Below are 27305 nucleotides of genomic sequence, written 5' to 3' on the forward strand. Positions count from 1 at the left end.
GAAATTAGTGAGTTAGCTAAAATCAAGAAGAGCGTGGTGGAAAGGGAGGAGCTGCACAACTGTCCAATCCCGCTTGATGGTATTTCTTAAACACGATGTTTTAAAATGAACGAACACAGAGGGCACCACCAGCAACTGCGCGAGGGGGAGGGGGGCGTAATCAGTGCCGTTGGCACAGATACGTCGTAAGATGGTTGGAAACACGACATATACTCCACTTATGAGTACACAAACTATGAACAAGCACCATATGCCACGGAGTTAGTGCCCACTCTTATTCAATCTGGAGTTTCTGCCGTCATTATTTCAGAGGACGTGGTTGAGCAGTGCCCGGAACTGAGCCTGCCCAAGTGCAAGAAGGGTGACGTCGCCAAGACCAGGACGGACGCAAATGGCTGTCCCGAGTACTTCTGCGGTAAGATATATTAAAAAAAAGCGAAATGCCGCTCCTTTTATGTGTTGCAAGCTCTCTCTTATATTCATCTTCATTTGCGCTGTGCAAGTTCCATTGATGTTGTAAGATGGCGGCATTGTTTTTTTGTTTCATAATATAAGTCCCGCATAAAAACTAAAGCCGACACATATGATGACTGTATCCGGAAAGAAAAGAATTAAAATTATTCAGTGTTGAAACGACAGCATTTAAGTCACAAAAATTTAAAAGCACGCCCGTTGATTGCCATGGCTTAAGCCCTATAGATACAGCGAAATAATGAAAATGCTTAACTTGAGAGATTTCGCCCACAATCGACACGCCGCCTTGTGCGGAACAGCGCCCTTGCAATGCGTCAGCGTGAGAGTGCAAACATTAGGTCCAACTTTTGCATTGCTGAAGCAAGCATTAGTGCTTAAGCAGTGTTGATATTTGTTTAAGGAATGTATTTACCCTAGTGGTTTGTTATAAAAGCAAAGCATGGTGGGCTCGAAAGCGTTTGAAATTATCTAGCTTGCTTTCTTTCTTTTTCGTTAGTAGTGTGAAAACACCAAACAAAGCAAAGAGGAAAGAAATTTATTTGCGAGCAATATATAGGGCATTTCTGCGCTCTCAGTCGGAGTTTAATTAACTTAATTAAGAAGTAATAGAAACGTCAGCAACCACATGGTTCCCAGTCCGCGCCTCGTTAAAGGCTCGCTCATCTTTCTAAATCGGCATTCTTCTACATGCTTGCCCTCCCAATTCCTTTTATCGAATCTGTTATCAGACAGGCTGCCCATCACAAGACACATTGTAAATTAGTTGGTACTGTGCAGCAGCATGCTAGCATAAGCCGCCATCCAGCCAGTGGGAGCCTAATTCACAGTCTTTAAGAGCTTTAAACTCGCCTGCTGTGTTTAATAACAATGAAAGTGGTGACCAATTTTAAAATTATCACCGTGAAATGTTTACCTTGGGTCATCACCATCATCACAAAACTCATCGGGCGAGTTAACCATTAACTTTACGAACCTAATGATGATGATGAATGTGGACGATGAATTTGGAATGGAATGGTGATGATGGACGTGATGTTGCAGCGGTTCGCGCTTTTCAACATCCATTACTATCATTACTATAGTCACCCCTCGCCACTATCATACTCATCGTCAAACTCATGAAGTGAGCTGATCGTCAACATTGTCATTCTGTGTAGTGTACTGCAGACTTAGTTTCCCCCACATACTAGCAGAGAACGAGATAATGGTTGTTCGTTGCTTCACTCGTTGTCTGTGCGTAGAATGCGACCCGGCGCTGTGTCCTCCCGTTGTGTGGCCCACGGACCTGGAGATCGGACAAGAGGTGGTGATGACTCCTGTGGGCTGCTGCGCCACCCTTGAAACAGTGTGCTACCCAGAGAAATGTCCCCCGGAGCCGCAGTGTCCTCCCGGCACTCAGTTGGTCGCCACGGCGGGAGCCTGTTGCAAAAACTACAAGTGCAGTGAGTGAAGCTGACTCTTCTTTATTAGTTAGGTCGCATTCAAAGCAGTGTGGGCAAAAGAATGCACTGTCTTTACAAAGAAAATTTACAGGAAACGGAGGGAAACGTCGCATTTGCTATTATAAATGAACTCTTATCACCGGAACGTGTAAACTGTAGGTATGTAATTGTACCTGGATGGTCTGATCAGGTGGCAACAATGAAAATATTGTCACGTACACGGTGACTAAGGATGCCAATGAGAGCAGGGGGTAGCCCAGACACAAGAACACAGCAGCACAGACGCAAACGTGCAAGCGACACTTTTTCGTCCTCTTCAACTTCGTCCTCCTTTCACACCTCAGTCATGCGCCACCTGGCAACGCTAGGTGGCATTACCCCCTCCCTCCGAAAAAAAATGAGAAGGGCCGGTAAAAATGGTGTGAAAAGCAAGAGAGTGGTCACAGCGGGTGGCCATACGCTATCGGTGGTAGTACGGCTTCAGTCGCACAATGTGCACAATGTCCGAGCTGTGCTTTCGACGTTTTGGTTGTGTGGCACCGTCTGGGATAACTTCATAACTGAGGTCACTCACACGGCGCTACACTTTGTACGGCCCGAAGTAGCGGGAAAGGAGTTTCTCTGACAAGCCTGGACGGCGAACTGGTGTCCATACCCAGACTTGGTCTCCAGGCTTGTAGTCAACCTGGCGGTGCCGGAGGTTGTAACGGTGCGCGTCAGTGGTCTGCTGCTGCCCAATGTGCACACGGGCGAGCTGGCGGGCTTCCTCAGCGCGGATGGCATATTACTGGGCATCTGAGGATAGCTGGTCATCATCTGGGCACGGGAGCATGGAATCGAGCATGCTCTGAACTTCGCGTCCGTAAACAAGTCGAAATGGTGTGAAGCGCGTTGTCTCTTGTAAGGCTGTTATATACGCAAATGTAACGTACGGCAGCACCTCGTCCCAGGTCTTGTGCTGCACATCGACGTACATTGCCAACATGTCCGCAATCGTCTTATTCAATCTTTCTGTAAGGCCATTGCTTTGTGGATGGTACGCTGTGGTTTTGCGATGGGTCGTGCAACTCAGCTCAAATATGCGGTCGATCAGCTGTGAAGTGAAAGCTGTCCCTCTGTCGGTAATGACGTAGGAAGGGGCGCCATGCCGCAAGACTATGTTGTGCATGAAAAACTCTGCTACTTCGGAAGCTGTGGCATGAGGGATTGCCTTTGTCTCAGCGTATCGAGTCAGGTAGTCAGTAGCGACTACTATCCATTTGTTTCCGGCCTGCGACAAAGGGAAAGGGCCAAGGTTGATCTATTCCAATTTGGTCGAACGGAATGCGGGGTACCTTAACGGGCTTGAGAAATCCGGCAGGCTTCTGGGGCGGTGTTTTACGGCGCTGGCATTCGCGACAGCTTCGTACATAGCATTTCACTGCTGCGGAAAGTCCTGGCCAGTAATACATGTTGCGCACTCGAGCAAGAGTCCGTGAGCAACCCAAATGACCAGACGTTGGTTCATCATGGCAAGCAAGGAGAATATCCTCACGGAGCTCGCATGGCACTACCAGAAGGTAAGTTCTGTCTTGGCTCTGGGAGTTTCTTTTATACAAGACGCCTTGCCGTATGCAGAAGGAACCAAGGTGCCGAGATAGATGTCGAGGCAGAATCGTACCACGCCCTTCCAGATAATCGATGAGTGGAAGGATGTCTGGATCAGCTCTTTGTCGATCCCTGAGCTCAGATGCGCTGAGGGCTCCTAGAAAACCGCTATCGTCATCGGCTGTAGTATCGCCAGTGTCAACGGGTGCTCGTGACAGCGTGTCGGCGTCTTCGTGTTTGCGGCCGGACTTGTAAACAATGGTTATGTCAAACTCCTGAAGCCGTAAACTCCAGCGTGCAAGTCGTTCAGATGGGTCTCGCAGATTTGCCAGCCAGCACAAACAATGATGGTCGGTGACGACTTTAAATGGCCGGCCGTAAAGATAGGGACGAAACTTCATAGTAGCCCATACGACCGCCAGGCATTCCTTTTCTGAGGTGGAATAGTTCATTTCGGCACGAGAGAGAGTGCGGCTAGCATAGGCTATTACTCGCTCAAACCCGTCTTGATGCTGAACAAGGACCGCGCCAAGACCGATACTACTGGCGTCAGTGTGTACCTCAGTGTCAGCCGCTTCATCGAAGTGCGCCAGAACAGGGGATGTTTGAAGGCGCTCACGAAGCAAAGAGAAGGCCATCTGCTGCTCAGAGTTCCACACAAAGGAGGTGTCCTTCCTTGTAAGGCGCGTCAGAGGTTCTGCGATCTGAGAAAAGTCCGCAATGAAACGCCGATAATATGCGCACAGGCCGAGGAAGCGCTGAACAGCCTTCTTATTAGCTGGAACGGGAAATCGTGCGACGGCAGCAGTCTTATCGGGATCCGGGCGCACCTCATCAGCGCTTACAACATGGCCGAGGAACTTGAGTTCTGTATACCCGAAGTGGCATTTCTGGGGTTTCAGCGTGAGATCAGCAGAACGGAGGGCTTCCAGGACAGCTCGAAGGCGTTCGAGGTGTTGATCAAATGTTTCGGAAAAAACAACTACATCGTCCAAGTACACAAGACAGATCTGCCACTTAAGGCCAATGAGGACGGTGTCCATCATCCTTTGGAATGTAGCTGGGGCAGAGCACAATCCAAATGGGAGTACTTTGAATTCATATAGGCCATCTGGAGTGACAAATGCGGTTTTTTCTCGGTCTCTTTCGTCTACTTCGATTTGCCAATAGCCGCTTTTTAAATCAATAGATGAAAAATGCTTCGCACGTCGCAATCTGTCCAGTGCGTCATCGATGCGCGGCAACGGGTATACATCTTTCTTTGTCACATTATTCAATTTCCGATAGTCGACGCAAAATCGAAGAGTGCCGTCTTTCTTTTTGACAAGGACTACTGGTGAAGACCACGGACTTTGTGAAGGCTGCACAACACCATCATCCAGCATCTCCTGAACTTGCGTCTGGATCACTTCTCGTTCTTTGGCAGACACACGATAAGGCTGCTGTCGTATTGGGCGAGCGTCGTCATAAGTAATGATGCGATGTTGTGTGATGGGCGTTTGACGAACCTTCGAGGAAGAAGCAAAGCAGTGCTTAAAGTCTAGCAGCAGTTGCTCTAAAGCCCGCCGTTTCTCCTTTGACAAGTGACAGTTAATGTCGATGTTGTCAAGAGATGGCTCGTTAGTTTCTACTGCCGTGGATGCAAAACAGACCGGATCGTGCGCAACATGGTCAGCAAAAGCGATAGCAGTCCCCGGGAACAAGTGTCGGTACTCATTAGAAAAATTTGTGACAAGGAGTGCAGCCCGGCCATTGTGAAACGACAATAAACTTCGGGGAGCGCAAATGCCATGAGCAAGCAGGAGTGTATGGTTCGCCTCCGCTACAGCATCACCGGTACGGAAATCGTCACAGGTAACTTCCACGAGAGCACTGCTTCGCGGCGGCAGCGAGACGCTCTCAGCGGAAACAAGAAGTGCGGTATTGCAAGGACTGCTACTATCTGGTTCGGTAGATTGTCCCATCGAAAACGTGACGAGTCTATTTCGCAGGTCGATAACTGCTCCGTACTCCCGCAGAAAGTCAATGCCGAGGATAAGGTCACGGGAGCAGTCACACAAAACAACGCAACTAACGACGAACATACGTCCGTGGCCTAATCTGAATGCGAGCCGTGCACATCCCCTTTGGAGTAACTATATGACCGCCGGCGTTTCGGAGGTACACACCTGGCCAAGCAGTGAGCACCTTCCTCAATACAGTCGCCATGCGACCACTCAAAATTGAATAATCGGCACCGGTGTCCACTAATGCATTGACCGTAGTGCGACCGTCTAAAATAACCGGAATGTCCAGAGAAACGCTTTTTGCTTCCCTAGGTGACGGTACCAGCAGCTCGCGGTCGGATCGAAGCGGCGGCGACGGGAGGTCTTCAACGCAGCGACTACCAGCGGCCTCGCCCCCGAAGGTCGCTGTTTTCAGTTTTCCCGATGAGGGCTAGACGAGCGGCGCCTTGGTCCTCTCGCGAGGAACCGTGGGTGGACGAGGAGGAGCGCCTTGGCGAAGGGGAGCGGGGCTGACGCTGCGAACGAGATGAAGAACGCTGCTCCTCCAGGTACTCCTCAATAACTCGGGGTCGATGACCAAACCGGGGAGGAGGCGAGTCGATGCGGAAGCCGTGGAGACCGAGGCGTCGATATGGACAATCCCGGAAGAGATGTCCTGGTTCACCGCAGTGGAAGCAAAGCGGACGGCGGTCAGGCGTGCGCCAAATGTCGGCTTTGCGTCGGGGCAGCGGACGATTGTCGAAGTTCTGCATTGGCTGCACCGAGGGCAGCGGAACTGTAGGTGACGCGAGAATGGGCGGTGGTGAAGGGGGAGCCTGACTCTGCAGAACTTCCGCATATGTGGGACGATTGTCGGTCCCCGACAGCAATGGCGGGCTCGGAACTACAGGCGAAAGAGGGCTCTTGAGTGCCTGCCGCACCTCCTCCCGCACTATAGCAGAAACGGAAGATGGCGATTGCTGCAGAGGACTTCAGAACTTGCTTAGTTCTTCGCGCACGACGCTGCGAATCAGTTCGCGCAATGCATCGGGATGCCGCTCTGAAGATGCAAATGATTCCGCGATTGTGCTTGTATGAAAAGGTCGGTCATAAGCCACGGCACGTTGGTGTAGCACCTTTTCCATGGTGGTGGCCTCCGCAAGGAATCCGTTTACAGTCGACGGTGGGTTTCGCACAAGGCCTGCGAACAACTGCTCTTTCAAACCCTGCATCAAGTGCCTGACCTTTTTGTCCTCGGACATGGCGGGATCGGCTCGCCTGAAGAGGCGCGTCATGTCCTCGACGTATGCTTGGACACTGTCATTCGGCCTTTGGATGCGAGAGTGAATGGCACGTTCTGCATGCTCGCGACGATCTGCGCTAGTGTAAGCCTCGAGCAGTTGACGACGGAATTCCCGCCACGAAGTTAATGCTTGCTCTCGGTTCTCGAACCAGATACGGGCGCCGTCCTCAAGGCTGAAGTAGACGTTCCTTAGTTTGGCAGCATCGTCCCACTGGTTGAATGCAGCGACACGTTCAAACTGAAGGAACCAGTCCTCCACATCCTCAAAGAGGTCCCCATGGAAAGTCTTCGGTACCCGAGGGGCCTGCAAGGTGTAGTTACAGGCCGGTGCGACGCCCGTCACCTGCTGCGCAGGAGCACTAGATGTCATTGCGGCGGGTGATGGCTGAAACTCCGGAGACAGTCCCTGGAGCCGTCGACATGGAGCGATGCACGGGGGTGTCCAATGGTACAGGGCTGGCGCGACGTCTTGTAGATGGAGATTCTTGCATAGGCGATCGTTTTTCCCAGCAGCTCCACCAGAATGTCACGTACACGGTGACTAAGGATGCCAATGATAGCAGGGGGTAGCCCAGACACAAGAACACAGCAGCACAGACGCAAACGTGCAAGCGACACTTTTTCGTCCTCTTCAACTTCGTCCTCCTTTCACACCTCAGTCATGCGCCACCTGGCAACGCTAGGTGGCAATATGATTTCTAATTTCTTGCAGCAACGAGTCATCTATTATCTCAAATTATGGACGCTCTGTCTTAAACACCCATGAGGTGGGAAGTGCTTAAATGCATTTTGCAGCGGACGGACTAACCTGGAGGGAACTACGATATTGCTTTTTCTCCCGGCCAAATGACCCCCTCGACAGTCAGGATCCTGACTGCCGAGGGTGTTATTTGGCCGGGAGAAAAATCATCATGTCATTTGGCCGGGAGATCTGCGCATCTCAAACCCAAGCAATTCACTGCATCTCAACCATGCTTTCTTTTCCCTCTGCTTTCCTTTCGACAGAGGCCCCCGAGGGAGTGTGCCTCTACACGCACCAGTATGAAGTGAGCGAGGAAGGCCGGGAAGTTCCTGTCGCCGTGGACCAACAGAATGTCTCTTTCTACCAGGTACGATGCGAGCGCCTTGAGGAGCTTGCTACCACAAGGATAATTGCGACTCCCGGATGTGGCGCAGGGAACATTGTGTTCCCTTTTTTTCTTTAAAGGGACCCTAAAATTCTACTGCAAGCAATTCTTATATGTAGTGTTTGCGAGTGTTCGAATCATATTTAAAAGCTCGGCGTGGAACTTTTACTTTATAGATAATTTTTAAGGTGTTCCTGGCCACAGCGTGCGGCTATTTAGGGTTACGTTAGTAGCCGCAGCAATCACGTTGACGTCGGTTCGGCTTTTTGGATTCGCCTTTTCGTCGGGCGCTGCCACGTGACGTGAGTGAGACGGGGTGCGATGAGGCGCCGTTGCGACCTGTTTTCTTAAATATTTTATCTTGATCCGGAGATAAAGAGCATCTTTTCTATTTACTGATATTTTCAAGGTTAGCGAAGCTAGCTTGCAATGTTTTGCTTCGCAGAGAGGAGTAATGGAATAGTAATCGTTCGTGCTCGTTTTCTAGTTTCAATAGTTTTCATGCTCCCTTCAAAGAGGGCGCCCTGAGATATAGACACAGCCGAATCATGAAAGGCGAGCCATCTGGTTAGAATGAAAGCTGATGTGTTTATCGAGACAGGAAATGAAAACAATGAGCTTTTTCTATCATCATAATCATCATCATCAGCCTGACTATACCCACTGCAGGGCGAAGGCCTCTCCCATATTTCTCCACTTAACCCGGTTCTGTGCTAGCTGCATCCACTTGACCCTTGCGAACTTCCTAATCTCATCCGCCCACCTAACTTTCTGCCGCCCCCTGCTACGCTTTCCTTCCCTTGGAATCTATATAAACTATATTTGGCAGCTGGTACTCCTTATGAGATATGTAACGCACGTTTAGAACAACTTGTGACATAAAAAAGGCCATTGGCAGGTGCAATTAACAACTGCGTGATTCAGCTCCAAATGAGATTGCGTACAATTTATTGCATGCGGACTAAGAGACAAGACAAACAAAACTTGATTTCGTGTCTCAAAACTGGACTATGAATAAAATATTTCCAAGAATTCACAATCAACCGAATATGAATTTGAGAGAAGAGCGATTAACTGCGAGCAGAAAGCTTCTTAAGTTGATAAGCTTCTAGTTGAAGTGTAAACTTCTATTAGAAATCTAACCTGCCAACTTGCACTTCTTCCTAAGATCTTCTCTTCAAATCGTGTCGTACACATGCTTACGCCCACATACAAGAACAAACGGGACAGTTGCACCCGTGAGCATCGTATGCTTGGTTTGTTTGTTCTGTCTTATTTGATCTAAGTTGTTTTAAGCAAACACTACCAACACCGCCCATGAACATTTTATAGGGCTAGATGCTGCTGCGAGCATCATTGATTGAAACATGCGAATGCGTTTCACTGCCGGCTGGTAACAGATGTTTTAAAAACTGGAGGCGCTTCTTCTCTCCGCCGGTGCTTCGTTTGCGACTAATTGTCAAAACATGACGGCTCTGTAATGAGCCGCCTTGTGCCACAAATTCTTAGAGCTGCCACGTAGGAGCGCCTAATATTTGGCCCATATTTTTCGCAAGTTTGCGTGCTCCCTTATTTTTCGTGCGCGGCCAGTGGTGTTGCTAGAACTCGCCCAATGGGTCATACACGTACCAAACAAAAATTGCGAAATGTTTTCTTTCGTGGTTAGCAACTATGTGCTTTTCCGAGAGAAGCGTATCAGAATGTGCGGTTGCTTCTTTTGATGGTCTGTTTTTTTCACTCTGAGAAACGTCCGGCGAGTTGTCCTTTATTCCTGTCGCTATAAGCTTTGATGCTCTTTTCTGCTTGACAGGCTGACACCATCTGGGGTGACGGTCTGTGCCGGAACTGTTCCTGTGACGGCTCCGGCTCACAGTTCATGGCGCGATGTACGCACGAAACGTGTTATGACACCGCCGAACTGCCCGACGACAAGGTGGGTGGACGATTAATACTTGACCCATTGATACGAAGGGAGAGTTGTCCGAGACATTCAGCTAACAATCAGCGAGGCGAAATCCAGACAGCATCGCTTATTTGCTCTCGCCCAAACTCTGCCCATTTCGATGTACTGAAGGGAAGACAGGGTCTTGTCAGTCATTCAATGTATATTATATTATTTGTGCCAGAATGGACCCACGATAGACCCGGAGAACGATATAGACAGCGTAGAACCTGTGGGCACCTTGAGAGACGTCATACAGGTCTGGGCCAATCACAGAGCACCACCACAGTATGCGCGAATGCCTGCCTTATATGGCCATATGTCAATCAATGGCCAATTACTAATAAGAATTAAATAAACAAGTAAATAATTATTTACCCATTAGTGACATATAAGTAAGTAATAATAAATAAGTAGGATATTATTAATAAAAAATAGTACCTAAGTACGCAATTACTAATTAATGCCTGATTAAGTATTTAGGTTTTGATTAAATAATTTCCTGCTTCATGATTAATCAATAACGCCTATTTATTAATTAAACAAATAATTACTAATCAGTGTAAGTAGAAGAATGCGGCACTCAAGCTTTCGCCTTTCACTTTTTAGTCGCTAGAGTCCGTTGTACTGTTTTGTTCTGTGCTGCAATTGTTCCGACCTCTCATGCAAAGATGTAAAAAAGCGAAGAAAAGAAAGAAAGGCGAACCGATTAGTAAGATATTTGTGCTTGTGTGTAGGTCAAGAGAGGTAGCCTTCTGCGAAATCATGGTAAAGATCTCTGTCGGGGCCTACTGCTACACTCGCCTAAAATTTTCCGTGTTTCTGGCGCATTCATATTTTTGCTAAAATGTTTCCAAAATATAGCAGGAAAACATAGAGCTGGTCAGTGTAATGTAATATTAATAATCATATTCTTGACCATCAGTGAAAGTAACGAGAAGTGGGCATGTGTTAGCCTCCAGCGCCTTGAGCCATTTGATACAGTAAAGCCGGCAGACTAACGTTCGATATTGAATTGAATGTCAGCCCAAATAAAGGGATTAGTTTGGTGTATGGTGTTTAAAATCACAAAACCGACTATGAGAGACGCTGTAGGAGAGAGCTCCGGATAGTTTCGAGAACCTGAGGCTCTCGCACAGCAAGTTGGTTCCGTAGGACGAACAGGTCGGGAAAATCGACAGCATGAAGGAAGTATGAGTGAGGTACAAAGAATGATCAGGTATATATCATATCAATAAATATAAAATATTAATCAGTACTTTATTAGATCTTAGTGAAAGAAGCCCGTCAGAGTGAGCAAATCATGCATCGTAATGTCTTTCTCTCTGGTGTTTAAAAAAACTACTTAGAAAACCATTCGGAATACCTAGAACATGAATATAGCTGTCAGATTCATGCCTTTTTCAATATACGTTTTATGTAACGAATACCATAACCCTTATGCCCTGATCTATAAACCATAGTAAGTAAATATATGATGGTCCTGATTTAATGAGTGGCGCCAAGAAACTGCTAATGATATCTACGTTAACATTATACTCGTATAAACAGTGGTTATTTCAAGATGATAAAGCAAAACAGAAAATAAGTAGCCACAAAATCAGCCTCTTAAAAAAATTGCAGGTGTGAACGGAAGATCGGGGCACAAATTTAGAGTTTTCAATATAACTTGGTTTCAGTAAAGAAAAATTCACGTTTTTAATTTTGTGGGATTGTGACCCCATAACCATTATGAGCTGAGCAATACAGATTGCACAAAATGTTACGGTCATCAGCCCCTTCTTTCTTTTTGAGGGGGGAGGAGGAGCGTTTTGGGATATATTGCACTGTTGTTTCTTGTATGGGAGGCAATCGCTGATCTCTTCATATATGTTTAATTTACGAGTGCCAATAATCACTTGCTCGTTCTCTATACCAGAGTTGTGCAGGGCACGCTAAAGTCGTAAAGCCGTCTATTATAGTTACCAATAATTCACTTCGCATTTCACCAAGTTTTCAATACATAATCACTGTGCACATCCATGCTTACTTGAGGGTGCTACTAAAGATATTGCAATTACAATAGGCTCCAGTAAAATACCATATGCTCCAATCCACCGTTCAAAAAATAATTTAATCTTTACTTCCTTGAATTCCTATCTTCCGAGGTATTATATAAACGGTGGTACACATTCCTAAATGCCACAGTTCGTGACGATTTGTTATGAGAGTGATAAATAGCATTTACCTCGGCACGTTAAGTTGACCGCACAAGTTATTTATACAGTGCCGTCATGAAGGATGTTTCACTGTTTCCCAGGACCGGATTTCTTTTGTATTATCACCTCTTCTACGTCAAGACGCAACAATGGTTTTTGTTTAGTGCTCATCATTTTTCCATGCCTTTTTTCTTCAGGACTACTACCTGACCATGGTAGACGTGCCTTTCCGTTGTTGCCCGACCATGGTTCGCCTCTTCTGCAAGGACGAGTACGGCCAAATACGCGAGGTAACTGAAAGGAATTTCTGCTGCTCCTCTGGTTGGGGCAGACCAAGGACAGGAAGGACAGGGTGTAAAATTTTAGTTTTCAAAATGGTAAATTACGACTTTTCGACCTCCACTAAACGAGTAAGTGACAAAAATAGCAGCAAAACTCAATATTAACCTCCTTGTTAAGATAAAAGTGTCTGCCAAGCTGGAAGTGTCCTTAACTAGTACCATGCCGGATTATAAATGGCATATTCCCTTCGGTCATAAAATGGCGATATCTGAGGTGCGAAGTACTGCATTAGAATGACCTTATTTCAAAGTTTCCGTACGTTCGAACTGATATTTTCTTGCTTCAATGTGAAGGTTATTAAGAAAATGTTCGGTCATCTTATACTTGAATTCTCGAGATTAGGCACTAGGTGTAGTGCAATGACGGCTAAGTTTGCGTTATCTTGCTCGATGAGATGTCGGTACGAATAAAATAATAACGAAAGAGAAACAAATAATGTGAAAGAAAATGACTTGAAATGTTTTGTGTATTTCATTGTATAATGCTTGCGTAAAGGTATCCGACAAACAGGAAATTGAGGCCGGAGTACATACGTGTGCCCGTTTTCACACAGACAAAAGCGCGGCTACGTTAACGACAGCAGACACTGCGTAAAGAGACGTTTATGTTCTCCTTTCTTTCTTTTCACCAAATAAATGGACAGACATTCTATTGTCTGCACTAAATACCCGGTAAAAAAAAGATTACATTACGCACACACTGGAACAGAAATCTCGCCGGACAGATCAGGTCTAACGTGGTAGCGTAAACCTGGCGCCTGCGTTTCCCCGCGTGATTTGGACAACAAAAAATTTATTAGGGCCTTTTGCCTTCGTCTTAAGAGTATGCACGGCGATGTATTCAACACCGCCCTTCTATTCCGCAATTTTTGACATGGGGAGACTGGCACAGAATTTGACAAAGTGTTAAACGTTTGAAAGGGAGGTGCAGCACCTGCCTCATTTTCCAGCGGACATTTACAATTGATGGCATACGATTAGCGATAGATATGTAGTCGGTTCAAATCCGAATCGTAAAGTAGCCTCCAACTTAACTAGCAGATAGAGGCTAATTTAGAAGCGTACAAATATGACAACACTCTTGAACACCGCAGAAGTAAAATTTTGATCCGAAACCATGTGCATATTTTTTGACACTTGTTTCCCGAATCTGGTTAGGACGACGGAGACGCCCGAATAACCGAACGAGCTGTATATTGTTCGCTTAAAGGTGTTTGATATTCACAGCGTCTGTCAGTTTGACATCTGAAAATCTTGCAGGAGGGTCAAGGTCTAATAGACTTCTGTTCGTGCTGTTCGCTGAAACAAAACAAAACAAAAAAAAAACAAAAACAAAAAAAGACACTTCGCCTCTGTATTTTTGCGCTGATGGGTGCGAATTCAACGCAAAATAAGAAACATGTAAGGTGGTAAAATATTTGATAGTCATAAAGTAATAATACAACTGAGTCGAGCAGAGTACAATAGAAAATTGTGACGTGTTGCCGGAAATGAGACTTACCTAGATATTCGATTCACCTACATATAAACAAATTTAATCATGTCAATTCCCTTATCATTTATAAATTACTGGTCTCAAACAAAAAAGAGAAACATTCTCCTTTTTTTTCATTGCCCAGTGAAACTGTCTTTGATCTCGTGCTAGTAAATCGCTATGGCTTTAATAACAGTAAGATGAAAAAGGGTCTACAAAGTTTCTTAGCGCAATATTGATCTTTCGGTCTTTAGTGACATTGATGGAGGAGCGGAACTTAGGGCTTCGAAAAACGGAAATGCAGCCGCTCAACTCGGTTTATATATGCAAACTCTTCGGTCGTGTGCATAGCAGCATTCGAAAATTGACGGATGGCCATATTGAAGGCCTAAACGAATTCCTTGGCATTCTAGAAATTGTGGCCAAATTTAGAGACGCTTTTCTAATTATCCCTTGTTTAGTTGAAAAAGAACTTTTCACTTCGTTTATTAAAACGTAAATTAGCACGCTCATAGTGTCAACGCAGCATAACCATTTATAACGGAATACCTTGCAGGGTGGGGAACTAAGAATCAAATCGACAAGAAAAAAAATGGAGGTTATGTCAAGATAAAGTTGCCGAAAGTGCATTGTGTAATTGCAAAAAGGTTTGGAATATAGAATAAATGAAGGAAGATATTGAAGCGCTCTGTCTGAAGATCAAGAGAAAAAACTGAAGCTACTAAACATTACTACAGCGTTTATAAGACTGTTCTAGTAACGTTACTGGTGAAAAGTGACTGGAGCGTTTATCATTTGAAGGAGGCATGCCTCTTGTTGAGTGTGTGTGATTATACCATGCTCTCCTTGCAGCCGGGTGACGAGTGGCAGTCCCGCGAGAACCCCTGCCAGTCTCACGTGTGCGAGAGGACAAGCGCGGGAGAAGTGCACAAGGTTATGCGCTCCATCATCTGTCCCAAGTGTCCTGAGGTGAGGAGCTTGCTGGAGTGCATGGTGGGTTGTTCGCCGCCTCTCGCTATCATTGAGTGTTCGCACTAGAGGTGCATTAGTATGAAGGAGCCAACCTTCAGGTGCCAAAGTCGACAGAGAGAGGAAATTTCTTCTCTACTTGTGGAGAGATGAGGAGGGTAGGAAGGCTGCCCGCAGAAGAACCTCAGAAATTGACAATGCAAGATTGATAATACTAAGAATTAGTCAGCACAAATTGACATGACAAAGAAAAAAAATTATGTGTGGTTTAGCTTATGGTTAAACCTGGAGTTACGCGAAAGCAATATGAATGGCTACGCTTAGGTTCGACCTCAAAGTAAAGCATTGGCTTTTGAGCATCATAGTTTATTATATGGTTTCAGCCTTATTTATGCCATAGGAAAATAACTTCACGTATCAGCACCCCCTGCCTTTCGTCGTTGATCATTCTCATTCGGGTGTAGAAGACTTTTATTGGTATGACATCGTCTCTGCGTCGAACTACGGGGTATACCGCCGTCACAACGCTCGAACGAATGGTGTCCTAGCAACACGCTGTTGTCGTTCGCCTGTAGCAACTACCGAGTTATCTTTCTTCTTCTTCTTTTTTTGCTTATTCCTCTTCGCCTTTTTCTTTCTTCCTCTTCTTCTTATTTTGTAGCGAAAGCTACACTGCGGTAGTTTGTCAAGCTATCGGCTTGGCACCGTGTTACCATAGCACCTTGGAAGACGAAGTAGAAGAAGGAAAAGAAGAAAAAGAAAATGAAGAAGAGTGGAGAAAAAGATGCTAATAATATAATAAAATATTCTAAGAAGAAGGAGAAAAAGAGAAAGGAAATGAAGAAGAAAAGAAAGAAAAATGCAAAGAAGAAGGAGAAGAAGAAGAAGAAGAAGAAGTAGTAAAACAAGAAAAAGAAGAAGAAAAATAACTGGGTAGTTGGCAGAGGTATAGTGTAGTAGAGGCGAACGACAACAGCGAGTTGCTAGGACAGAAGGTTCATCCGAACGTTGTGACAACGGTGTGCCCCAGAGCTCGACGAAGAGAGGATGTCATACCACTAGAAGTCTACACACGTATGAGAATGGTCAACTAAGAGAGGCAAGGGGTGTTCATAGTGAAGTTACTCCCCTATGGCATAAATAAAACCGAAACTATAGAGTAAACTACTATGTGCAAAAGCCATGTCTTTACTTTCAAGCCGAACCTAAGTGTAGCCACGCAGATTGCTTTCACCTAACTCCATTTTTAACCACAACCTAAACAGCAGCTAATTTGTTTCTTCGTCTTCTTTTACTTCTTGTTCTTACTCTTCTTCTTCTTCTTTTTCTCCTTTTTTTTTTCTTCTTCGTCTTGTTCTTTGTTTTCCACGGAGCCACGGTAACACGGTGGCACGCCGACGGCTTGAAAACCTACCGCAGTGTAGCTTTCGCTGGAAAATGAGAAGGGTTCAACCCTGTTGAACAGAATATAGAGCGAAAGTATTATCTGCGGGTGACCGAGCGTTCTTCTTCTTCATCCCCCACGGTGCTATGGTGCCACGCCGACGGCTTCAAAACCTAGCGCAGTGTAGCTTTCGCTACAATAACTCCACAAAGAGCAAGAATGAAGCCTTTCAAAGTGTCCTTAGCAAAATTAAGCGAATAACCTGTCTTGAGCAAAAATAGATAAAAAACATAATCAAGTATGATCAGAATATGAAAAGTATAGGAAAGAAATATAAGACGAAGAACAGGCCTAAGGCTAAATTATTTAATTGTATATGAATAATTAAGCTACGTAATTTATCGAGGCTGTAATATGATTCTAATGGCCGACAGATTTCTAAGGAAGAAAAAATCTTCGAAAATGACACGTCGTGTTCTCCACAACGTGCGTGCTAGGGAATCCAATGCATTTCGATTATATCGGATTGACCACAGACGTTGCGGTATAGGATGTATTTAGTTGAGCAGTGTTATGCGGGTGCAGAGAAACGTTAATCTGGCAGTCGTTCACGTGAAATAACTGGTGTCGTGAATCAAAAATCTGAAATGTTTTACGGTTTAGTCCATGAGTGTCCATTAAATATTTTACAAAGCCGAAATCTGGCAAATCAACACGGAAATTGCGCTAGGGATCTCCAAGCTAATCCATATCAGCACATGATGATAATGAACACTATTACAGAAAATTTAAAGTTAGTATAGAAAAGAGCGAAACAAAAATCCCAACAAAAATAAACAGAGCAGTGCGCATAAGCTGATATAAGTTTCATAAACGTACTAATAGTACATGTGTTTGAAGTGCCTATTTGTATGAGCGAAACGATGTATTTGAAGCGGCAATGTAAGATAACAGATTTCGCAGCTATTCAATGCAGTCTTTGCAGAAACAATCCTAACTTAAACTCTAACCTTCCTCTCAATAACTACGTTTTGTAAACTTTATTAGTGCTTGAATAAATGAACAAAAATGAACGCGAAACTATACTACCTGACGCAGGCTCTCAATAACTACGTTTTGTAAACTTTATTAGTGCTTGAATAAATGAACAAAAATGAACGCGAAACTATACTACCTGACGCAGGGCCAGCCCATCACGTCTTACCATTTCTTGAAAGCAGTCATGGGCTGCCTTAACTTTAATGGGCCGGATACCATGCCCAACCTGCATACAAACGGGAAGCAGTATTTTAGCATAAATATTAGTGAGAAAGGGGCAAAAAGTTACCGACGTGAGCATACAGCCAAACGGTATCACATACGTTGCAAAAACTACCCAGCCTGCCACTGCTGCAAGGATTTATAACCTGGTGCATTTTTAGTAGCAACTAGAAGAGGTCAGAGAGACTCGGAGTTAACTTTGCATACAATCAATCTTATGTTCAAAGCACAGAGCTGAACCTAACAAGAGAACGCATGCAGAGAAGACAACAAAGTAGAAATATCCGTTGATGATAAGAAACATAGTCAGTGCAGGTCTTTGGCAATGGAAAACACATTTCACCGCTTCAAACTAGCCAAATGTATGTGGTCAACCGATGTCGCCGCCGGCTTCCAACAGAATGCGCAGGAAATGCCTCCAGCTCCGGGCGAGTGCTGCTCCCGATGTCAGGTGGTGGCTTGCGACGAGGCCGGCGTGCTCCACCCCGTGGGCAGCCGATGGAACTCGACCACCCACCCATGCTACGTGGCCTCGTGTGAGCAGCACGGAGACGCGGTGCGCATCATCTACAACAGCCCTTCGTGTCCGCCGGTGCCTAAACGTTGTCCCAAGGTCAGTACAGCTAGATATTTATGTGTGCCATTGAGGGGGCGGGGGGCGTAGCTTGAACAAAGTGCAGCTCTCGTTCCATTGCTGCTGATGTTGGCCCCTTTATTATTGTGCCCGTACCATTTTTCCCTAAAACAATGAGGAATGGATTCAGCCAAGACATGCCAAGCATCCATTGGTCAACCCGTTGGCTATTAAAACGACCGAGGCAGTAGGAAGTGGTGGCATAAACAGTAGAAACAATTTTGTGAAATGAAGATGTATGACAGCAGAGTGCGGTATAGGACCAAATATAGAAAAAGTACCTTTTTGCAAATTTCTAAACACAAGTAGTCTATACTGCTTGTTATACATTTCTACTACAACCTCTTGCCCTTTTATCACTAGACCTATAGTGCCAGACGTTAATAATAATTAAAAACTAGGCGGTACTTGACACGCAGTAATTTTTTTAGACCGTGTTTTAGGCATGTGATAAAAACTCGATTTGCGCACACTCCAGCATGACTGTATAATCATGCAATGTTATATTTTTTTTATGTTATCCGCGTTTCCCCCGAGCACAGGAATACGTTTTGAACAGTATTTTTAAAGGTCTTAGGCATGGTAGAACGTTTCCCAGCAAAATTGTTCCGAGGGATTAACCTTATGTTTCACTCGTGATATGCATGTGTGAGGCTGGAATAGGCATTTAGCTCTCAGCCATATCGCCGTGTTTTCAAATTATGTTCCGTCTTTAACGACTGCGGAAGCAAAAGAAAAGTTAACAAATTTCCATTTTTAATGACAAATCAAAGCAAAATCTGCACGGCATTCTCTCTTTATCTAGTGTGCCATCATGGGCCGCTTTTCGATTTGCCAAACGCTTCTGACATCAAACCTACCGCGATTTATCTCTCTGGGGTGAATTGTTGCGCCACTTGAGGCTCTTTTACAAAAACCTGCTTGCAGACTTTCATTTTGTAAGGACAGTCTTGGAAATTTCCTTTAATATTCACGCTCAAGTTGCATGTGGCAAGCGCCGCTACTGAAAAACGAGCATATTAAGTGAACATGAATAAAATATAAATTAAGTATTAAGTTTTTTCTGTAGCCAGCGGATGAGGTGCTGTTGGTTGGTATCTGGTATCGAATTTAGCAAACTCCAGTCACGCAGAAAATATCTGACATTTTTTTCGTGCAATATGTTCGCACTCAAACACTCTTTATATTCTGTGTCCCCGCTCTCTCTCTCGGCACACCACACCCTGGCCGTAGCAGATTTTGTCTTTCCCTAAATAAGTGAGATGCATAAGTGAAGACCCACTTTTCCTTCTACAGGATCAGGTCGTATGGGATGAGGGACATTGCTGCCAAAAATGCAACATTACTACAGGTAAGAGGAGGTTTTTAATATTTCGCATATGTGTCGTTTTGTCTTTCGCATAAATGGAGGTTGCACTATTCTTTAGTGTTATGAAAAAAAGAGAAAAATATAGGAAAATGAAGATAGCGCTCACTTTTCACTATACTAAGAGGTGTGCGCAGGCGCAGCAGAAGGGAACGAAAGAGGAAGGGAATGTAAGGTCATTTTGGTAGAGTACAGAACCAACACAAACATCCTGGCTTAAATGACGAGACGTGCTGCGATTTATTTAAGACGAAATCTCTTTAAATAAATGAAGGAGAAAGAAAAAGAACAGTGTCATGCTTGCACAGCACGAAAACGGTAGTGTCGTCTATGTAATTCTAATAGCTTGTTTCTTTCTCAAAACCGCCGTTCGTAGTAAAAATAAACAACTGAACTTTTTCTGGAGATGCGGACCAACCTTGAGATGAGGAGTTTGTTAAACGCCCATAAATTCTGTGTCCTTCAGCGAGATAAATTCTCGGGTCGAATAATTCAGTTTCACCATTCTGCAGCCATCACGTATTTTGTCTTTGTAACAACGTTCTTCGCAAGCTTTGCTTTTGGCCTCGACAGATGACAAATATAGCAGGGCAGGATCTGGCATTTACACGTAAATGTTACTGTCCACAATAATTTGGGCTTCAAGCACAGGATCAGCATAATTCTTATGCACAATGACCTTTTTTTGTTAAAGCCAATTTATCATACGCTAGAAATGGGAGATGTAGACTTTTTAAAAAATTATATTTAATATAAGAACATTTTGTTAAGAAAACTTCAGGTTCCATACCTAGCACATTATAGCTGTAGAGATATTAAAGTAACAAGAAATCTAAACAATTCGGATTTATACTTTCTGGTAAATTCTAGTTGGGGGTTTAGGGGAAAGTGGCTGCCTAGCCCTACGTCAGGCATATGGACGTGTATACTGCACAACAAGCTGTCCTACGCAACACATATCATCCGAAGATACATACAGGGTCATCCACTTCTAGCTATAACATGGTCACCGCTTTCAAAGCAACATTGCGTCGCACGCAGGCTCATATCGAAGCAAAGAGATACATGCACAGGGGGACCAGCAGGTGGTGCTTTGCATGGCGTGCCATTTGGCTTTATTAGGTGGCTGGGTGAGATGCCACGGCGCTTTGAAAGCAGTGACCGTGTTATAGCTAGAAGTTGACGGCCCTGTACGTAAAGCTGGTAGGCTAAGAAATTTGACGGCTCTTTTCTTTGAAAACGTGCGCAACGAGGCTTGGTGAAGCCTTCACGTCAATGAGTGCATGACAAATTCTTACAAGATTCTATCGTAAGAGTAACAGGTAAACTAAGCGGAAAAAGCGGAACAGATTACTTACTGTCCGGCTGTCTAAATGTCGATAAGGAGCCGATGAGAAGTGGTGGCGACGACGCCTCAGGCAATAAATCGCACCTGACCTCCTTGCCGACATGAGCAAAGGGAGCAGACTGCCGTATAATTCAAACTTATGTGTTGAATATTACATTTTGTCTACAAAAAGATTGTGCCTTTTGGAAACAAGCTGTAGTTTGTATTTATTTCTCGCTCAGTAAAATTCGCAGCGTAACTCACGGTCAGATACTTTTGTTTTCGCATTCCCAGAACGTAAGTCATTATAACTTCCCTCCGTAAAGTGCTTTAAGAGCGCAACACCGCGGAATACTGAAATTGCCTTATATATAAAGGCGAAAGCCTTTCTTGGCTCATGGCGGAAGTTTCATGTTCAAGAGATGTGTCCATGATATTCCGCGAGATGCGCCCTTTAGACGTCGCAATAGGTTCTGACGTCAACATAATTTCCCCTTCCTGCTTGTTAGGCCTAGTTCCTATAAAAAGCCCCGTAGGGCCACGTGTAAGTCAGTTCAGTTTCGCATATCGAGGAGAGGAGCCTGAGATTCCGATGTCTCAGGCGATGAAATCATTGAAAAGAAGGAAAAAAAAACAATGAAAGCATAACACGTACGCAAACACGCAAAATAGAGGTAGAAGAGAAGATAAAGAAGAGATGAAGGGGAAAAAGCTCTCCCTATTATTCTCTTAAGCTAAGCTAAGCGCAATTCTCTAGCGTTTTGCACGAAACCCTGGGCAGTGAAATCTGCAGTCCAATTCTAGTTCCACAAATTACAGAAGCGTGGCATTGCAGCTGAACAATGATATTCAGGTGCAAAACAATTTTTATTCCACCGAAGTCACTGTCCACATCCTTGTGATGACGGCTGGACTCTTACTAAAGCAGCACTTATGTGTCAACACAGTAAACGGTACACAGGAGTGCCGCTTCCTGACATTGTTATCAATAACAGGCAGCTATGAAAGGCAGCTACGATAATTTTCTCGTCTGCTTATTTCCACAGTATCCGAAGAAGTCTGCTCACCGGCACCACTGGAGCCTCAAGATACACTCAGGTTGTTTTCGTTCCGGCATACCAGATGGGGACTCTGCATAAACACGGAACCCGTGCAAGGAATGATGGAATGCGCCGGAAACTGCGAGTCACACGCCTATTTCTCAACTGGTAATTATGGCTGTCGGAAGCTATACACTACACGTCATCTTGTCTACCTTGAAGAGTTGCAGTACTAAGTGTAGTCTTGGCAGCTGTCTCTGACGCGTAAGCAGAAAAATATTAATTAATGTGTCATTTTAGTATGCATTCCTTTGGCAGCTATTCGGTAACCAAATAGTATCTAGTTGCGACAGAAGCCCATTTTAGCAGGGCATGAAGTATCTTATTTGAAGATTCGCTCCCAAGGAACTTGAAAAGCGCCAAATCCTCAATGTATTTGAGTGAAGTGACCGATGATATGATTTCGGCAAGCAAAATTCAAACCAAACCATGAATTATATAGTAAGAGGTTTATAAACCAATTTCCTGCATGCAGTGGTTCTTCACACTAGCATGATAACTAGAACAGTCTGTCGTTGATTTTATATCATTTGAGCAAATAGATGGTTGCTGCTTTGTTTTTAGAGCGTGTGTGCATTGTTTAGAAACATATTTATCGCATTTCAAATTTTGAATTTAAGCAATTTAACATGGAACGCAACAATTTATATCAAATTATTTTTGTTGTCGCAGGTGAATCCGAAGCGCTTTATTCAAGCTGCAAATGTTGCACTCCTGCAAAGTCGAAGAATGTGAGAATACAACTTAGATGTCAAAACGGAAGAACTATAGCGAAGACATTTAAACAGCCTGAGGCGTGTTCCTGTACGCCGTGCGTGGCACACGAAAGAGAACGCGAGGAGTTACCAGGCATAAAGGACCACGTAGGCTTGAAAGTCCCTTTTACAAGAGAGACCGAATACAAAACAATGCAAGGAGATCAGCCATTCAGGGAAGGTCCAGAACAGAAACCAAGCATTCAAACGAAAGCGAAGGGGAAAGATATTGCTCTAGGCCAAGACACCTTCAGGCCGGAAGATGAGACTCGTGAACCACCGCTCTTCGAACCATTTAGCCAGGTGGCCCAGGAGCCTTACAGACCTGAGGAGGAATTGAATTCGATTCCATCAACACCAGCTAAACCAATTGCACAAGAGCCGCTTCACCCAGATGAAGGAATAGACAAAAAACCGTGGCTCGAACCAATTCAGCACATTGCGCAAAAGCCCTACAATCCCGAAGATGAGTCTGAACCAAGTCCACCTAAACCTGCATTCCCAATTGCTCAAGAGCCTTTCAGACTCGAAGACGAGACGGAACCACCAAAACAGCTTGAACCAATGAGTCAGGTGGTGCAAGAGCCATACCGACCAGAGGACGTTCCAGAACAGAATCCACCGAAGCCATCAGGGCCGATAGCTCAAGAACCATTCAGGCCAGAAGACGTGACGGAACCACCAAAACAGCTTAAGCCAATAAGTCAGGTGGTGCAAGAGCCTTACCGACCAGAGGACATTGCAGAACAGAACCCGCCGAAGCCATCAGAGCCAATGGCTCAAGAACCATTCAGGCCTGAAGATGAGACGGAAGCACCAAAATCGCTTGAGCCAGTGAGTCAAACTGTGCAAGAGCCCTACCAGCCAGATGACGCCCCAGAACCAAACCCGCCAATGCCATCAGGGCCAATCACTCAAGAACCCTTCAGGCCCGAAGGCGTGACGGAGCCACCAAAACAACTAGAGCCAATGAGTCAAGTTGAGCAAGAGCCTTACCGACCAGAAGATGTTACAGAACAGAATCCGCCGAAGCCATCAGTGCCAACTGCTCAAGAACCATTCAGGCCTGAAGATGTGACGGAAGAACCAAAACTGCTTGAGCCATTGAGTCAAGTTGTGCAAGAGCCTTACCGACCAGAAGACGTTTCTGAACAGAACCCGCCGAAGCCATCAGGACCAATCGCTCAAGAACCCTTCAGGCCCGAAGACGTAACGGAACCACCAAAACAGCGTGAACCAATGAGCCAGGTGGTGCAAGAGCCTTACCGACCAGAGGACGTTCCAGAACAGAATCCACCGAAGTCATCAGGGCCGATAGCTCAAGAACCATTCAGGCCAGAAGACGTGACGGAACCACCAAAACAGCTTGAGCCAATAAGTCAGGTGGTGCAAGAACCTTACCGACCAGAGGACGTTGCAGAACAGAACCCGCCGAAGCCATCAGAGCCAATTGCTCAAGAGCCATTCAGGCCTGAAGATGAGACGGAAGCACCAAAACCGCTTGAGCCAGTGAGTCAAGTTGTGCAAGAGCCCTACCGACCAGATGACGTCCCAGAGCCAAACCCGCCAATGCCATCAGGGCCAATCACTCAAGAACCCTTCAGGCCCGAAGGCGTGACAGAACTACCTAAACAGCTAGAGCCAATGAGTCAAGTTGAGCAAGAGCCTTACCGACCAGAAGACGTTACAGAACATAATCCGCCGAAGGCATCAGTGCCAATTGCTCAAGAACCATTCAGGCCTGAAGATGTGACGGAAGAACCAAAACCACTTGAGCCATTGAGCCAAGTTGTGCAAGAGCCTTACCGACCAGGGGACGTTTCTGAACAGAACCCGCCGAAGTCATCAGGACCAATCGCTCAAGAACCATTCAGGCCCGAAGACGTGACGGAACCACTAAAACAGCTTGAACCAATGAGTCAGGCAGTGCAAGAGCCTTACCGACCAGAGGACGTTCCAGAACAAAACCCACCGACGCCAACAGGACCAATAGCTCAAAAACCATTTAAGCCCGAAGACGTGACAGAACCACCAAAACAGCTTGAACCGGTAAGTCAGGTTGTGCAAGAGCCTTACCGACCAGAGGACGTTCCAGAAAACAACCCACCGAAGCCAACAGGCCCGATCGCTCAAGAGCCATTCAGGCCCGAAGACGTGACAGAACAACCAAATCACGTTGATCCGGCCAGCAAATTTTTGCAAGAACCGCACAGGCCAGGGAGCTTCGCGACACGCAACGAAACGAATCTAGGAGTTGCGGCCGGTCAACAGCCATTAAGTCCTGGCGATATCCAGGAGAATGTACCGAAGTTTGAACCTCTGAGCGAGATGGTGCAGCAGCCGTATAATCCAGAAGACGCCTCCAATACTTACCCGCCGAAGCCAGTACAGCCTATCGCTCAAGAACCTTATAGGCCCGAAGACAGGACTGATGATATATCAAAACCTGCGCCAATAGCCCAAGAGCCATACAAGCCAGAAGATTCTGAGCACTCTGAGAGTGGTAGTCCTTTCGGACCAATTTCCCAGACACCATATAGGCCTGAAGATGCCTCGGAAACTGTTCCTCCTCACAGCAATGGACCAATTGCCCAAGAGCCTTACCAACCCGGCATTGAACTCTCAGGCGATCGAAGCAACCTTGCCCAAAGCCAGGGTGGCACTCAAACCGGCATAAACACCGCCATGCATGGTGGCCTTGGAATCAACAGCGGACACAACATTGGCTTCGGCGCTGGTCTTAATGGTGGTCTCGGTATCGGTGGTGATCATAGCGTTGGCGTTGACTCAGGCCTTCAAGGCGATCTTGGTGCTGTTGGAGGCCATGACCGACAAAGTGGTTTTAGAGCTGGCGGTGACCATGGTGCTGCCTCTGGCGCAGATCTTGTCGGAGGCGTCGGTAACGGCGGTGGCCATGATTTCGGTATTGGCGCCGGTCTTCACGGTGGCTTCGGCATCGGCGGTGGGCACGGTGTCGGCCTTGGTTCAGGCCTTCATGGTGGTGTGGATGCCGGCGTTGGTCATGAGGCGGGCACTGGTGGCGGCCTTAACCTCGGATTTGGTGTTGGCGGTGGTCACGAAGCTGGTAATGGCGCTGGCCTTCACACTAGCTTTGGCTTCAGCGGCGGCCAGAAAGCTGGTCTTGGTGCAGGCCTTCATGGCGTTGGCGGCGGTCACGGTGTTGAGGCTGGCGGTGGCCTCCATACTGGCTTTGGTGTCGGCGGCGGCCACGGTGTTGTCCTTGGTGCAGGACTTCACGGTGGCCTGGGCGCCAACGTTGGTCATGAGATTGGCACTGGCGCCGGCCTTAACTTTGGCTTTGGCGTCGGTGCCGGTCATGATGCTGGCGCTGGCCTTCACGCTGGCTTTGGCTTCGGCGACGGCCACAGTGCTGGTCTTGGTGCGGGCCTTCATAGGGTTGAGACTGGCGCTGGTCTCCACTCTGGCTTTGGCGTCGGTGGCGGCCACGACGTTGGCCTTGGCACAGATCTTCATGGAGGTCTTGGAGTTGGTGGCTCACATGGTCTTGGTTTTGGTGCCGGCCTTCAAGGTGGTTTCGGTGGCTTTGGAAGCCATGGTGCCCACGTTGGTGCCGGCGGCAATGGTGGTGGCCTTCATGGAGGCTTAGGCGGTGGCCTCATACCTGACATCGCACATGGGGTGATACAACAGGCTCAGCACGTCGTTAATCACGGGGTTAACGCTGCCTTGGGACATCATCAGGGTGGACCGGAGCACAGAGGTCAACAGCCATACAGACCAGAGGATGTAGAGAAGCATGCAGGTTTTGACATCGGTCCATTCGGCATTCATGTCTAGTAGCCGTCCCATGCGATATGCGAGCCCATGAAGCAATCGTATTGATCACCTTCACAAAACGCAAAGGATATGTGTGACGAATTTTGAAAGGAGAAGGAAAATGTTTTCACACTTCGCTTTTGAGTTCACCTTTGCATCCCATCGCAGCTTCTGAGAATAATCAAAAAGTCTTTTTGGCATATTTTTTTCCTAAACTGACAGTGCCTCTTGAGAAATAAAATTCTTTCTGTGTTATCATTCGTGTCGCTTTTATGTTTGTCTTTCTGGTAATCTTTCTATCATCGGGCACATGTGGTGGCTTGATTGAATAACTCAGACGTCTACTAGATCAGCACTTTGGAGCTGTAGATCTCTGAACAGCTTTTTTAAGCCTTAATGTTCTGCAGTGGACGCTGGTAAACTTAAATTGGTGGCCACTGTTAGGCAGCAAGCCTGACAAATTATGAAGGTATCTCGAGACATTTTGCACAGGACTGAGCCACTAGTCATTTTCTGGCCAGGCTAAGGATTTGTCCCTATTTCTCATTACACCTAGGCTTATCTAGGTGCGCCAGAATTTGCAGTTGCAGTCGGAAACCCTTCAATATGCTTCTTGCTGGGAAAGAGACTTCAACTGGAGCTTTAAAACATCGCATAAGGTTAACTTCATTGGGAAAGCCCTAATTTATATTGTAAATTTGTGGCATTTAATGTTTGTTCGATCGCAGCACGCAATGCGGGAAGAAATGACATCATAGGTAGGCGCGCTGAACTTTCACCCAAGACGATTCACTAAAACAAGACAAGACTGGTACATGCGTGAAATGATAATTTCAAGC

The 27305-nt window shown here is 46.0% G+C and overlaps 1 protein-coding gene across 3 annotated transcripts in view; it reads left to right on the top strand.

Annotated features, from left to right (window-relative positions):
* The window catches only part of LOC146179546 (uncharacterized), a 214980-nt gene extending 188256 nt beyond the window's left edge, over positions 1-26724 (top strand). For all 3 annotated transcript variants that reach the window (XM_084579198.1, XM_084579200.1, XM_084579199.1), the window contains 10 exons: positions 311-415; positions 1716-1916; positions 7797-7900; positions 9729-9851; positions 12256-12348; positions 14726-14842; positions 17887-18099; positions 19417-19471; positions 21860-22021; positions 22586-26724. In XM_084579198.1, coding sequence (XP_084435324.1) covers positions 311-415; positions 1716-1916; positions 7797-7900; positions 9729-9851; positions 12256-12348; positions 14726-14842; positions 17887-18099; positions 19417-19471; positions 21860-22021; positions 22586-26487 — 5075 coding nt within the window. In that variant the 3' untranslated portion in view covers positions 26488-26724. The remainder of the gene's footprint in view (positions 1-310; positions 416-1715; positions 1917-7796; positions 7901-9728; positions 9852-12255; positions 12349-14725; positions 14843-17886; positions 18100-19416; positions 19472-21859; positions 22022-22585) is intronic.
* The last annotated feature ends 581 nt before the right edge of the window (positions 26725-27305 follow it).

Source organism: Amblyomma maculatum, chromosome 9 (assembly GCF_055883805.1).
Source record: "Amblyomma maculatum isolate TAMU_Amacu chromosome 9, ASM5588380v1, whole genome shotgun sequence".
In the NCBI taxonomy this organism is placed as follows: Eukaryota; Metazoa; Arthropoda; class Arachnida; order Ixodida; family Ixodidae; genus Amblyomma; species Amblyomma maculatum.